This window comes from Lactuca serriola, chromosome 3 (genome assembly GCF_051521515.1).
Source record: "Lactuca serriola cultivar US96UC23 chromosome 3, Lser_US96UC23_V15, whole genome shotgun sequence".
NCBI lineage: Eukaryota > Viridiplantae > Streptophyta > Magnoliopsida > Asterales > Asteraceae > Lactuca > Lactuca serriola.
The window spans coordinates 140,308,017-140,322,595 of NC_136410.1; the positions used below are offsets into that span (position 1 = coordinate 140,308,017).

Sequence of the window (14,579 nt, forward strand, 5' to 3'; positions counted from 1 at the left end):
TTCTCCGGTCCATATGCTCATCCCTAACGTATCCGATGAAGTAGTGTAAGACATCTCATAAACTTTAGTTCTTTTTGAACCACCTTCTTCTCTTTTATCCATTTGGGGGAATTGGATAAAAACCTCCAAACATCAAGAAACTTGAACGAAGTCTTATTATTATCAAAAAGATAAATTTTAAGGGTCGTCTCTAAAATTTGTTCATCGTCTTACCTGTTTTTCCGTTGCGTTAACAAATTGTTGTAAATGTCATTAAATATAGTGACAAATTTGTTCATCTCGCGAAACTTGCTAGTACACTGATCTTTAATGCGATACTCTCCACGATTCATGACCTTAAGAAAACGCTGTCATATGCATCACCAAAAATGATCATCTTTTTGCACATTGTCTTTTTTGAAATCCTCCGAAATGTTGACCCATGATTTCGCTAAAACCATGTTGCCATTGTTGAGGCGCCATCTTCTCTTTTCGAACCATCGCTTTTGCTTTTCCGCATTTTTTTTTGGGGTTAGATGATTCAGGTTAGGTTTCACGACAATTTCGGGATCGAGCTCGGCTACCAGTTCAGGATCAGGTTGAGTTTCCCAGACAAATTGGATTTCCAGTAAATGAACTTATTTGGGGAGCGGGTGAAAATTTTAAAATGTGGTTGTGCTAAGAGGTTGCATCATGTAAAATTGTTGTGTTATTTGTTGATAGAAAAAAATTGTTAGGGTCAAAGAGAGATTGAAGACAGATCCATTTGTGGTCGGTAAATCGCAGTTCAATCAGATGAACATTTGCACACGATTTGCTACGAACGGTAAATTGATGGTTGTTTGGATTCATTTTCCGAATGCAAGTTTTATAAATTGAAGGTGGTTTGTGTATGAAAAATGTAATAGATAGTTTGTATTTATAGTCCACTAGCTTCATATAATTCCCAATATCCTCATATCTAAAATAAAATAAAATAAACTTAATAAATAAACCACTAAACAATACCCATAAAATCAAAATCCAAACAAAATTCCAATATTTAACAGCAATCACCTTTTGTGGGAATCAAATACCTAATTGTTCACATACAACTGTTTGTTATGCTGAGCTGGCACCTCATATTCGATGCCACCTGGACATCACTGCCAGCTTAGACCATCTTTCGGACATACAAACTGCCAGCTAGACCTGAATCCAGGTTAAATAAAATTAACTTCTGTGGACGCCCCAATGAATCCTGATAAAAACGGTTTCACAACTCTAAGTTATTATATATTCAATTAAAAATTATAAAAAATGATATTTATGTTTTAAAACATACTTACTTTAATTTCATCACCCTTAAGACCCTTGTACACCTCATCAGCCTCCTGTTTATTCTTGAAAACTAAAAAAACCGAATATCTCTTTCCTTTACCTTTTTTATTTTCCTGCAACAAAATTATTACATTTAGCCCTAAATTTAAATAATAATTATTTATTTTAATTTATCAAATCTTTACTTCAATTGTGAAATCTCCAGGAATAATTTCAAGTAATTTTTCTTCAGGTATAGCGATTGGTATGCAGTGACAAAGTAACTTCATTGCATCTGTTTCAACCACCTGAATATATTGCAAATAGATGAATCAATCAAATCAAAGGGTATTTTCGGAAATAAATAAATAAATATAGGAAGCAAGTTTCACTTTCATCAACCCCACTTCTATTTTGGCAAGTACAAGTTTCATTGCTGCACGTGCATCCTCCAAACAATCATGAAATGCTCCTTCCTTTCTAACTTCATATCCCAAAACTGACTGCAAAATATGGAAATAAAAATAAAATTAAATGGAAGGGCATTTATGTCTTTTGCACATGCAAGTCCTTGTTCCACCTTTTTTGGGTGGGACAAAAGATTACAATTTTGTCTCAGTGAAACACAGTACAATCTGTTATGTCATTGTGTCATGTCATGTGTTGTGAAAAGAATAAGGGTATTTATGTCTTTTTCAAGACTTGCCTTACACAAATCATTCAAAGATGGTCTCCTGAAATTGGAGCCACTACCATATTTGAATACAAGAGAGGTGTCAATTACTCTTGTGTGATCTATCTTCAATGCTGCATAAAAAAGTTAAACAAGGGCAAATTCGTAAAATGTCCAACTTTCTCAATTAAGTCAAAAAGAAACACTCATATTATTATTATTGTTATTATTATTAATACCTTGTAGATCAATATTTAAACTATGCCCAATCAAAATTGTTCCTCTTGATAGCAACTTCTCCATGGAATCCTATTGAAAAACACATCAAATTCAGGGACAAAACAGTAAATTACCATATAGTCTCTGATTTTACAATTTTACCCTTGAGAAAGTCGCGCACCTGTACATCTTGTAATGAACAAGTAACTTGTTCCAAATCTTTGGCAGAAACTCCAGTTATATTAGTTCTATAATCAGCAACTTCTTTTTCAGGCTTAACAAGTTCATCAAGTTTGACCTACAAAAAGTCAACAAAAATTATAGTTGACTTTTTTTTTTCAAATTTAGTTACCATCATTGACTTTTTTGTTTACCTTTAAATCACGATCCACAACACAAACCCTAACCAAAGCATCACTTCCATCTTCACATAACACCATCTCACAATCAATTGCAACCATTGCATTATTTTCACTTTCCTTCACCTCTTTTCTCTCCTTTGTAACCACCCAACCCTGCACCAATAGTCAAAAGATTTGAAATTTATAAACGGGGTTATTTTTTTTGTTTCATATGAGGGTATAAATGTCAATGAACCTCCTCATATGATGGAAATGAATAACTTTGCACGTAGTGTGGATGATCAATAGTCTTGTAAACAAGCTCCTGCATTTGGCAAAAGGGGATAAAATTTAAGCAATGTATAATGTTGCTTTTGAGGTAATATGTAATATATAATACTACATATCCTTATTTCTCAATTTCATCTTATTAGACATAAGCATTTCATATAAAAAACAATGGAGAAAAATCATAACAAACCTGTTCAAGGGACAATTTATCTGTTTTATTCAGGATACGCTCAATGCTGGCATGCTTTTCCACTACTTTATCAAAAAACTAGGGAAAAAATCCTTTATTATCATTACAATCTCCATTGCATTTGGTTACATATAGAAAATATGAAATTGAAAAGTGAAACCACTAACCTTCAAATCATCAGCATCGCTGAATGTATACAAGAAAGCAATCAATGCTTCAGGAGACCTTCTTGCAGGATCACTCAAGCTGACACCAACTTTCTTGGCATAAACAGTCAAAAAGTCCTTCCAGACTCCATTACTGCCTTTCATTCCACGCTTTTGTGCCAACTTTACAAGGTCGATCAGAACCTAACAGTTTAGATATAAGGAAGCGTGATGAACATCCGATTCTTACTTTAACTTTCTCTGGTAGAACGAATTTGAATTTACATTGTGAAAAGGAATAGCATGCTCGCTCCATTTTCATATTAAGAGGTGAATAAACTGCGCGTTAGGACTATATGAGAAGCAAATATTGTTATAAATTACATATTAATACATAGATTTACCTCCTACGGAGCCTTTTCGATCTTATCCATGGAATGCGTTTTCCTCAGGGATGTTTCTGGGGTATATAAAGTTGGAAATTTGGGGGGAAAGCTAGGGTTTATAAGCGTTCTAGTTGAATGCCCTGGGGTTTATGGTGACCCTAACGTTCATATCATATTTGTAGGTAACGACTAACGAGGGTATGTTTGCGGCCTTTCGCGGAATATATATGAAATAAATATAAAAAATAAACGAAAACTATAATATCTTAATTTCCTAACGGATATATATATATATATATATATATATATATATATATATATATATATATATATATATATATATATATATATATATATATATATAGGTTCAGGTTCATTTGAAACCATTCTAATTTTTTGAGACTGTGAGACCAAATCTAAAAATAATTTTAAAATTTAAAATAAATAGAAAAATTCAAAAATTCTTTTTTTTAAATATTATTTTCGAAACTTGAATTAACTAAAACAAAATAAAAAATAAAAATAAAAATAAAAAAAATTCCGTTTTTTTTTTTTTGAAAAATACATGAAATATTCTAATAAAATATTACACTGACATATTCTAAAAATTAATTTTAAAATGCAGAATAAATGGAAAAATCTAAAAAAAAAATTTAAATATTATTTTCGGAACTTGAATTAACTAAAAAAAAATTAAAAAAAAAATTCCATTTTTTTTTGAAAAATATGTGAAATATTCTAATAGAATATTGCACTGTACATATTCTAAAAAATAATTTTAAAATGCAAAATAAATGGAAAAATCCAAAAATTCATTTTTTAAATATTATTTTCGGAACTTGAATTAACTAAAAAAAATAGAAAAAAAAATGCGTCTCACGGTCTCACAAAATATAGGTGGTCTCAAATGAACCTAACGATATATATATATATATATATATATATATATATATATATATATATATATATATATATATATATATATATATATATTGTTTCAGGTTTATTTGAGACCATTCTAATTTTGTGAGACCTTGAGACCAAATCTAAAAATAATTTTAAAATGCAAAATAAATGGAAAAATCCAAAAATTCTTTTTTAAATATTATTTTCGTGACTTGAATTAACTAAAAAAAATAAAAAAATTAAAAAAAATCCCGTTTTTTTTTTAAAATACGTGAAATATTCTAATAGAATATTACACTGACATATTCTAAAAAATAATTTTAAAATGCAAAATAAATGGAAAAATCTAAAAATTATTTTTTTAAATATTATTTTCGGAACTTGAGTTAACTAAAAAATAAAAATAAAATAAAAAAAATTCCATTTTTTTTGAAAAATACGTGAAATATTCTAATAGAATATTATACTGTACATATTCTAAAAAATAATTTTAAAATGCAAAATAAATGGAAAAATCCAAAAATTCTTTTTTTTTAAAATATTATTTTCGGAACTTGAATTAACTAAAAAATAATAAAAAATGTGTCTCATGGTCTCACAAAATTAGACCATCTCACATGAACCTAACCCTATATATATATATATATATATATATATATATATATATATATATATATATATATATATATATATATATATATATATATGTATTGGCCGTTTACCCACGTTAAGCGACAGATGAGAATAGTTTGTTGCACAAATTCTTTTCATTCGGAAACATGTTATATTTTAAAGAACATAAGTTACTGTTTTTTATTTTAAATTATAGGTATGTTGCTAGGATGAGTTTAAAGTGAAAGTATGTTGCTATTTGGATTACAAATAAAGATAGATTTTCATTAAGCTTAAGAACCAACAATTGGTTGTGACTAATTAAATAATTAATATTTTCTTTGTTCTAAAAAAATTAAACTAAAATTTAAAACCCTACAAATATTGATGGGACATAATTTCCTAAACATATATTTGACATTGATAGTGATTAGTTTGTTTTTGGAAACATGTTATATTATTAAATAATGTGCAATGTATAAACAAATATTTTTAAAAATTAGTTTCAATTTAGCAATTGAATCAAAGTATTTGTTGCTTTTGTGTAGATTGAATAAGTATTTTAATATGCTAATTCTATGGATTAAATGTTAGTATTTATGTTGTTATTTTAATATGCTAATTCTATGGATTAAATGTTAGTATTTATGTTGTTATTTTAATCGTACACTTTTAGTTATCAATAATTCAATATAATATCTTTATTTTTTTAATTCAAATGTAAAACTTATATATAACATATATTTAAGTATTTAACATTAAAATAAATGTTAGTTATATTACCTTTAAATTTGACATTTATAATAAATGACTAAAGAAGCTGTTTTAAAATCAAAATAAATCACAATTTGGTTTTAAAATATATCCAACAAAACGATTTATAAAAACCAACGCATGAAACTTATACAAATTAAAATAAGTTGTATTGGACAATTCAAGAAAAGTCTTAATACAGTTTCATTATCACATTACATTTGCCTATGTATAAACCCTCAAATTCAAATTCCAAATTACCAATACGATGGACATATGTTGGCTATCCCAAAAATGAGTGATTATTTATTTATAATTAGAGCCAAATACATCAAATTCTAATAAAAATACCTCGTACACTCAAAAAATAAAAAAAGACCCATATAAACATTAAGAAGAATGTAATCCAATGTTAGAAAAACCTTACTTTTAAACATGACAATTAACTGTTCACTCATACGTCTAAACTCTTGAAACACAATAAATTCACCTGAATAAAAAAAAAGAGAAATTAGATATACTCCTATCTTTTGTTCCTACATATCATCCTACCCAATTAAATGGTGACATGTGTAACATTTAATGTTCATTTAATTAAATTTAAAGATATTTTAGGATAGTAATATGACAATGCCATTATTTAAATGGGTATGAGGATTTGTATGAATAAAAGGTAGGAGGATATTTAATTTCTCATAAAAAAATGGTTGCAATGAATACAACTAAGTGCCTAAGACATATGTTAAAAAAAAAGCGTTAAATTCTAATGAATGGAATAAGAAAACACTTTTAGTGAATTTCAATTTTTAATATAAAAATTATAAAAATCTTAATGCACTCATTAACACTACTACAAATGTTCTTGAATAATCCCAAGCAAGGTCGAAAAAGAGATTTTTTTATTTCTATAAGCAAAACCACATTATTAATACTTGAGATGTACAAATTTAACTTTTTGGTATTAAAGCCGTTACTAAAAATCTAGTTTTGGATAAAATAATGACCATTAAAGAAACTGATACACCAAGACACCTGGATTCTATTGATGCTTAAACCAACAAGCAATGCTCTTGCTTACAGTTTAACTCACAATTGTATTTTATATTAACTTAGAACTGATTGTTCCTTTCTCTAGGAGGTCTAAAAGGACCTGGATCTACATTTAGGACTTAAAGGCTTAATTGGTTAAGTCAAGGATGAAGTCCCAAGGAAGTTGGCCAGTACGCTGGGCGTACTCCCTGGTACACCGCGCGTACTGGGACAACTTCCCATATGTGGTCAAGACCAGCGTACGTTGGGTGTATGTGCAAGGTACACCGCACGTACGCCTGCATGGATTTCTTGGGTTTTTCGGCCTTAAAGGGTTGGGCCTGGACTTTTGGGCATCATAGCCAACTGTAGAGCATAATTTTGGACCTGGGAATCTGGGGTTAGGAGTGTTGGGCCCTTAGGCCATGTTGGGCTATTTGGGATTATTTTGTTTTGGGCTAAAGACTTAGTAGAAATTGCGAAAAGGCCCATTTGAAGGGTTGGGCCTAATTTGGATAATTGGGCCATTTGTGGACCTACACGGAGTCTTGATGGGCCATGGGTGCATTGGATTTAATGCGCTAGAGTGGGGTCTTTTGAATGTTCTCAAATTGGACCAAGGGGTAAAATGGTCATTTTACCCTAAGTAATATTATAGAGTCTGATTGAGTATTATGTGTCTCTGATAGTTGGGAGCCATCAAAGCAGCTGTTAGAGATTCCTCCGCGAGATTCGACATGCAATTTACGAGGTGAGTTACCTTCCAGTAGAGGTGGGTCTACGGCCACAATACCGGCCCACTAATAGGAGTTGTATGTTAGATAACTGTCTTTGTGATACTCATCTAGGTTTGCTGCTACCTGTTATGTTTTATGTGCTAGCATGATATGACGTTATGTGATAGTGGTAGTAGTAGGGCTGAAATAGTCCCCAGTTACCGGTCGAGAGGACCGAAGGGGTAGGGCGGCACCCAGATATGCTAGGCAATGTCATCGGTTGAGAGGACCGAAGAGGTAGGTCGGGCACCCAGATATGCCTGATAGTATGTATGTCTTATGATTGTATGGTATGTGGTATGATGGGGGAAATCACTAAGCTTCGTGCTTACAGTTTTCAGTTTGTTTCAGGTACCTCTTCAGCGAATGGGAAGGAGCCGGTGCGGTAGTTGCACATTACATTCACATAGGATTCCGCACTTTGAGATCTATGGGATTGTACTATGATTTTATTACTATTTTATGAAATGTTTTTGAGACGTGTTATGATGGTTTATGGATTTATTTTGATATCGACAATGTTTTCAATAAATGATTTTATAATTTACTTAATTAAAAATGAAATTTTTGGTCTTAAAAATCGGGATGTTACATTGTGGATCTGAATCTACTTCATCTTGGCATCATTTTGAAGGTAACAAGTCATTACCTTGGCTTGTCTTTAGCTAGATCTCTTCATGCTTAGGTTTATGGCTATCTTTAGTATATTTGGGAGTCATTTCGGGTATTAGCCATGATCTGAAGTTGAAACTTCAGATCTGGACTCCTCCAGGTCTCAAACATATAAAGTTATCAACTTTATTCGTATGAACCCCTCACCATGCCCTAAACCTCATTCTAGACTTGGTTTTAGTGTTCTAAGCCTTTAAGACCTTGCGTACACGTAAAGTTTGCAACTTTACGTGGAATCTGTGCCTTAGGAAGCTGGATCTACAATATGGAGCTTTGGGGTGGCTTAAAAACGTCTGGATAAGAAATGGACTGCATGAACTCGACGAGTCGTATAGCCGACTCGGCGAGTCGGATGAAGATTGCCCGTATTTGATTCTGCATGGACTCGACGAGTCAGTTAGGGTTTTCCCCGACATGTGGACACGCAAGGACTCGATGATTTGGTTGGAAACTCGGCGATTCAATTAGGGTTTTGGTGATTTCTGAGTTCTTAAGGAACTCGTCGAGTTGCTGGGTGCACTCGTCGAGTCGGGTCAACATGGATTGTTGACTTTGACTTTGACCAAGGGTTGACTAGTTTGACTTCTAGGGGTAATTTGGTAATTCGGGAATTTATGGAAGTGAATCATTGGTGGATGTAGGTGTTGGACTTGGAGTTGCATTTGGTGGAGTTTGACTTTATCACTTCGAGCTACTTATGAGGTGAGTTCTCCTCACTATATCAACGGGGTCTAAGGCACCAATACAGAGCCTTTTTCGAATTTGTATATGGGTTATTGCATGATATGCTTATTGATTTACATCCTGGTAGTTAGGATGGTGATATGCTTAGTGACCTGGTTAGATCGGTATCCTGGTATATAGGATAATGCTATATTAGTGACCGGTTAGGTTTGTATCCTGGCTATAGGATGTTGTTATGATTGGTGATCTATTAGATCGGTTTGGTTGTTATATATGCTAGCGTATGATATTTATGTGCACATGATAGTTTGATTGGGGGTTGGGATGAGATGGTCCTGCTTTGTGCTGAAGGCCAACATACCCAGGGCGGTCCGGATAGACTGAAGGCCCTGCGAGGCGGTCCAGTCAGGTCGAAGGCTCGACGAGCGGTCCAGATAGATTGTAGGCCCTGCGAGGCGGTCCAGACGTGTTGAAGGCTCAGAGAGTGGTCCAAATAAGCTGAAGGCCTGCGAGGCAGTCCAGTCAGGCTGAAGGCTCATTATGCATGCTTTTTTGCTTATATGTTATTGATATGTTTTATGGCGTTGGTATTTTGGGGGTAACTCACTAAGCCTTCGAGCTTACATTTATCGATTATTGTTTCAGGTACTCCTGATGATCGCAGGAAGGCGAAGGCGTGATCGTACACCTCCTTATGTTTTCATGTTCTGATTCTGGGATACTTTAACATTATACTATTTTGAAAATAAGTTTTGTATTAATCATTAGTTTTGAAATGTTTTAAAAAGTTTAAATTTGACATGATTTTTATGGATGTTACAATTAGTGACACAAATTCAGAATTGTGAGATGTGCATCATTGGAATAGTGTCTAGTCGATCTGTTCACAAATGAAGGACCATAAAGAGACATAGTATGCATGACATGGCTGATGTTTAATTAGGTTATTATTGTGTTTCACTTTGCATGTTTTACTTCCAGAAAATTTGATTATTCGAAATTCCATAGTCGCTTATACTTTTGGAAGTAAGTAGTAAATTAAGGTTGTCATGAACTGGATTGTAGATTGTCTAAAGAGTTTTAGACATAGCAATTGTTTGCTATAATGTTTATAAGTACTTAGTATTGAAGATTTTAAGTATTGGATAAACCTACGCTTTGAGAATTACTTAATGTATTTTATCACGACTGATTCACGAGTAATTCTGAGACGTTAATATCTTATATTCTTAAAACTGAGATATATGAGTTGTGGTTTACAAGTCAGTTGTGCATTGATAATACGTAAATACATCAGTAACTTGATGCTATAAAACGTATTGTTGTGTATGATTTAATGAGTAAATAGTGCAAGCATATAAGTTAAAGTTTATTCGTTCTTTTTGCCCTAACGGGAAAAACGATGTCTTTAGGCTCCTCGGTGATTTGGTGTTGACTTATAAGTGCTAGGCTTAGCCAAAGCTAAATTGATGTGTTCGATTAGAAGTCTTATGTTGTCATCACAAATCAGAAACCGGGAAACAAAACTTAGACAATGAGATTGATTATAATCTATGTCTCATGTCCATACGATATCTTGTAGAATGGAGGAATATTTCATCACTTATCTTAGGACACATAACTGACTAGGCTAGAGTTTGACAGCGGCTTTTGGAAGCTACAGTTTGCTGATCGATTCAGAAGTTATACTGACAGTTATAGTTATAGACTTATCCAAGTTGGAGACTGTTGGATTATGTGTTTAAGCCCATAACTAAAATTGGTATATACTTGAATTCATAGTAGCATAGTCTTTTTGGGTTGCCTTCAAACCTAGCAATTGGAAGGATGACTTTTAGAGAGAGAGAGAGAGATAAAGATTAATTTATTATGTGAATAATAAATTAAATAAATGGTTTATTAATGTATTATGAAAATAATATATTAATTACAAATCATATTATTTGATTAATAATTATTCAGAAATTAATTTGAATTAATTTGGGATTGATTTGATTAATTAAAAGTGCAGTGACTACTTGGTTATTTATTAAAAGTTGATGAAGGAAGGCCCAATGACCTCATTGGATGAGGTGGACGAAAATCACTTTGTCAAACCCAAGAATTTTCGTCCCAGCCCCTTGGATAAGGGGAATTGGCTTCTTGACCAGCAAACAAAGGATCTAGGGCATATCTCTTTAGCCCTAGCTTTGGCACAAAGTTTCCTCAACTAAATAAGGAGTCCTTAGCTCCTTAATTTCGCCAATGCCTTTCTTCTAAGAGCCTTGGACGAAATCTTGGCTCTCTTCTCCTCTTTTTATAGTTTTCCTCTTGTTAGTTTTGGTGTGATTCCATTAGAGGCAAGACACTTTTGGTGCTTGCTTCCAAGATATCAACAAAGGAGAATTATAGTTGTTTGTTATAACAACTAAAATGTATGTAACCCTAAACCTTTTCTTTAGTATTTTTGAAAAATTACCTATGTTTCTTTTGATGTTCTTAGTTATAGGTTTAATAGAGAAAACATAGATCCTTATTAGGATTGCATGCACACTTAACAATTTAAGTTTATTTATTTTACAATGATAAAACCCATCAACGTCGACGTCTTATAAAAATAAATAAAAAGAATGGTGAGAAGGAGCCATAGAAACTCGAGACTATGTGCCTTACTAGCGAATCAAATAATAATTGTAATTAATGCTACTTTAATTATAAAAATTATATAATTAACACTACTTAACTATATTTGTGTGATTATTGTAATCTATTTAAATAAAATGAAAAAACCATATATATATATATATATATATATATATATATATATATATATATATATATATAAAGTAAAACCATAAATAATACAAACTTAAAACTTTCATAGAGTTCATTTTAAGAAAATTGGTGAAACAAAAAGTAAATCCGTTAAAAACAATTGCAAACTAGAGAACAATTTTTTAGATTTCATTTTCTCTTTAAATCAATGTTTTAAAAATCGGTTTTTTAGTTGGACCGGTATGGTGACCGGTTTCCGGTTCAACCGTCAGGTTAACCGGTTTCTATAATTTTCATATTTTTTCCGATTTTTCTATACATACATACATATATAAATCATGAATTTGACGTTTACAAGTTTAAACATTAAAAATACATATAAAAATAAGTTGTAGATTAATCCAAATAAATTAAAATAATACATAACCATAAAAAAATAAAATATAATACCGAAACAAAATATAATTTCAGATGAGTACAAACATATCAATAAACTTTATAACATTTACCATATATTTTTATTTAGAAAAAACTAAGTAGATTTGAAAAAATCAACAAAATTTATTATACAAATGGTTTTTTTCCATTTATTTTTATTTGGTTTAAACGGTTGAGTCGGTTCAACTGAGTTTTTCTAAAAACCGGCCAGTTTAATCCGTTTAAAAATCAACATAAAATTGGTGATAGTTGAACTGTTTCCTCCCCAATTCCTGGTATAACCGGTTCAATCGACCAGTTCAAACCGATTTTTAAAACATTTCTTTAAATAAGTATGAAAACCGGGAGCCGAGCCCAGCCGAGCCGAACTTTCATGTCTCAAACCTGTAAAAAGCGTCTTTCAGGTCTCATCTTGCCAAATGTGATGACATCAACAAACGACCTATCCGCTTTTCTCATCCAAACCCATTCCCTCGCACCAAATGGCCTCCGTCGTCTATCCACGCACTCACCACCCTGTCGCCGCCGCAGCGGTGATGATTTTCCGAAATCAAACTTCTCCGCTGCTTATACTTCTTCTTCCTCCACCGAACACCGACATATAAGATCGGAGGAGAAAGCATGGGCTCACTGGAGGAAACTCAAGCAGCCGAAGCTTATAGTGGCGCCAATGTATGATGCTTCAGAGCTTCCCTTCCGAATGCTATGCCGGAAATACGGCGCCGAAGCTGCTTATACACCTATGCTTCACTCTCGAATCTTTGCGGAGAGCAAGAAATATCGATCCAAAGAATTTACCACCTGTAAGGTACATAAACAATGATTCATTTCATATAAAATTTCACATTCAATACCCAAGTTCGCATCAATTTCCAGTTCCAATAGTTTCAATTTGCCCTAATTTCAACCTCTACCTCAAATTTACATCGAATTTTCGAATTCGACCTTTTGCTTCTACAAATCGATGATTTAATTATCCTTTCGAAACTCATCATTCTCCGATTCGAATTTTCGAGTTGAAAATATGAAATCAAAGATGTATTCTGATGTAGAGTTTGGGTTTCATGACAGGAAGATCGTCCACTGTTTGTCCAATTCTGTGGAAACGATCCAGAGATCTTACTCGAAGCAGCATATCAAGTGGAATCATATTGCGATTATGTCGACATTAACTTGGGGTGTCCTCAACGTATAGCTAGAACCGGAAACTATGGTGCATTCCTCATGGATAATCTTCCTCTAATCAAATCTCTCGTCACAAAACTAGCCACAAACCTCACAACCCCAGTATCCTGCAAAATCCGCTTATTTCCATCACTCCACGACACAATAAACTACGTGAAACTACTAGAAGATTCCGGTTGCTCACTGATCGCCGTCCATGGCAGAACCAGAGATGAAAGAACAAAAGAAAGAGCCAACTGGGACGCCATTAAATCCGTCAAAACCTCCGTCAAAATCCCAGTTCTTGCAAACGGAAACATACGCCACATGGATGATGTTGAAAAATGCTTGGAACTTACAGGTGCTGATGGAGTAATGTCGGCGGAGGCTTTGCTTGATAATCCGGCGTTGTTCGGTGGATTTAGAAGTGGGGATTGGGTGGCGGAGGGTGATGATGGGTTTGAAGATGGAGGAGTGGATCGAGGGAGGTTGGTGGTGGAGTATTTGAAGCTTTGTGAGAAGTACCCTGTGAAAATGGGTATTATTGTTTCTCATGTTTATGGAATGTTGGGGAAGTGGTTTGATGAGCATCCTGATGTGAGGGATGATTTTAATAAAGAAAAGGAACTTAGTTTTGAGTATATTTATAGAATGGTGGATCGACTTAGGGCTCGTGGTGTACAATTTCCATTGTATGTGAAGAAGATTTGATCATAAATTTATAAATTTAAATTCGATCTAAAATTTATAAATTTAAAAGACTCCAACATATATAAAGACATATGGCTTCTATGAGGAAGTGTTGTGTTCCTTTGTATATAGGAAGTGTTGTGTTCCTTTGTATATAATATAGACGTGTAAATTTAGTTGAAATTATTATATTTGATATTATGTTACATATTTACATGAGTAATACCAATAAGAACAATTCGTATAGATGACTTCTAATATTTGAAAACTGTTAAGACTATAATTGAATAATCTTTTGTATATGAAACATTAGCTCGTGTGTGACTAAGGAAAAAAAAATATTACCCGATAAAAATAAATGTAAAGAGGGGACAAACACACAATGAAACAGACATTAAAACATAAAATAATACTATCTTAAATAAAGAGGTTAAAGAGTAGGAAAGTGAATTATAAAGGGTCAAAATAAAGTTAATCAGTGAATTCAGTTTCATGACTGAACTAAAAGAACTGAGAGTGTGAAAAAAAAAGGGTTGGTATAAAAATCAGTGTTGTAAACTAAAAATCTAGATGGGCG

General features: G+C 32.6%; 2 protein-coding genes across 7 annotated transcripts; one reads left to right on the plus strand and one right to left on the minus strand.

Annotated features, from left to right (window-relative positions):
* Window positions 1-969: 969 nt before the first annotated feature.
* On the minus strand, window positions 970-3,712 carry LOC145093202 (small RNA degrading nuclease 1-like). 6 transcript variants are annotated; one of them, XM_079031276.1, is made up of 13 exons: window positions 3,543-3,712; window positions 3,424-3,448; window positions 3,160-3,342; window positions 2,993-3,070; window positions 2,768-2,836; window positions 2,545-2,685; window positions 2,352-2,468; window positions 2,191-2,260; window positions 1,985-2,085; window positions 1,671-1,781; window positions 1,485-1,586; window positions 1,308-1,412; window positions 970-1,219 (listed from the first exon to the last, which is right to left on the minus strand). In XM_079031276.1, the coding sequence occupies exons 3-13, from the start codon at window positions 3,301-3,303 to the stop codon at window positions 1,133-1,135; spliced, it is 1,125 nt and encodes a 374-aa protein (XP_078887402.1). In that variant the 5' UTR covers window positions 3,304-3,342; window positions 3,424-3,448; window positions 3,543-3,712; the 3' UTR covers window positions 970-1,132. The 6 variants fall into 6 exon arrangements, with proteins under 6 accessions (XP_078887402.1, XP_078887398.1, XP_078887401.1 ...); XM_079031272.1 differs by lacking the exon at window positions 3,424-3,448; XM_079031275.1 differs by having other exon boundaries at window positions 3,160-3,448.
* An 8,794-nt stretch (window positions 3,713-12,506) lies between these two features.
* On the plus strand, window positions 12,507-14,212 carry LOC145093203 (uncharacterized). Its single transcript, XM_079031277.1, has 2 exons — window positions 12,507-12,956; window positions 13,220-14,212. Exons 1-2 carry the CDS (start codon window positions 12,522-12,524, stop codon window positions 14,021-14,023), a joined length of 1,239 nt encoding a protein of 412 aa, XP_078887403.1. The 5' UTR covers window positions 12,507-12,521; the 3' UTR covers window positions 14,024-14,212.
* The last annotated feature ends 367 nt before the right edge of the window (window positions 14,213-14,579 follow it).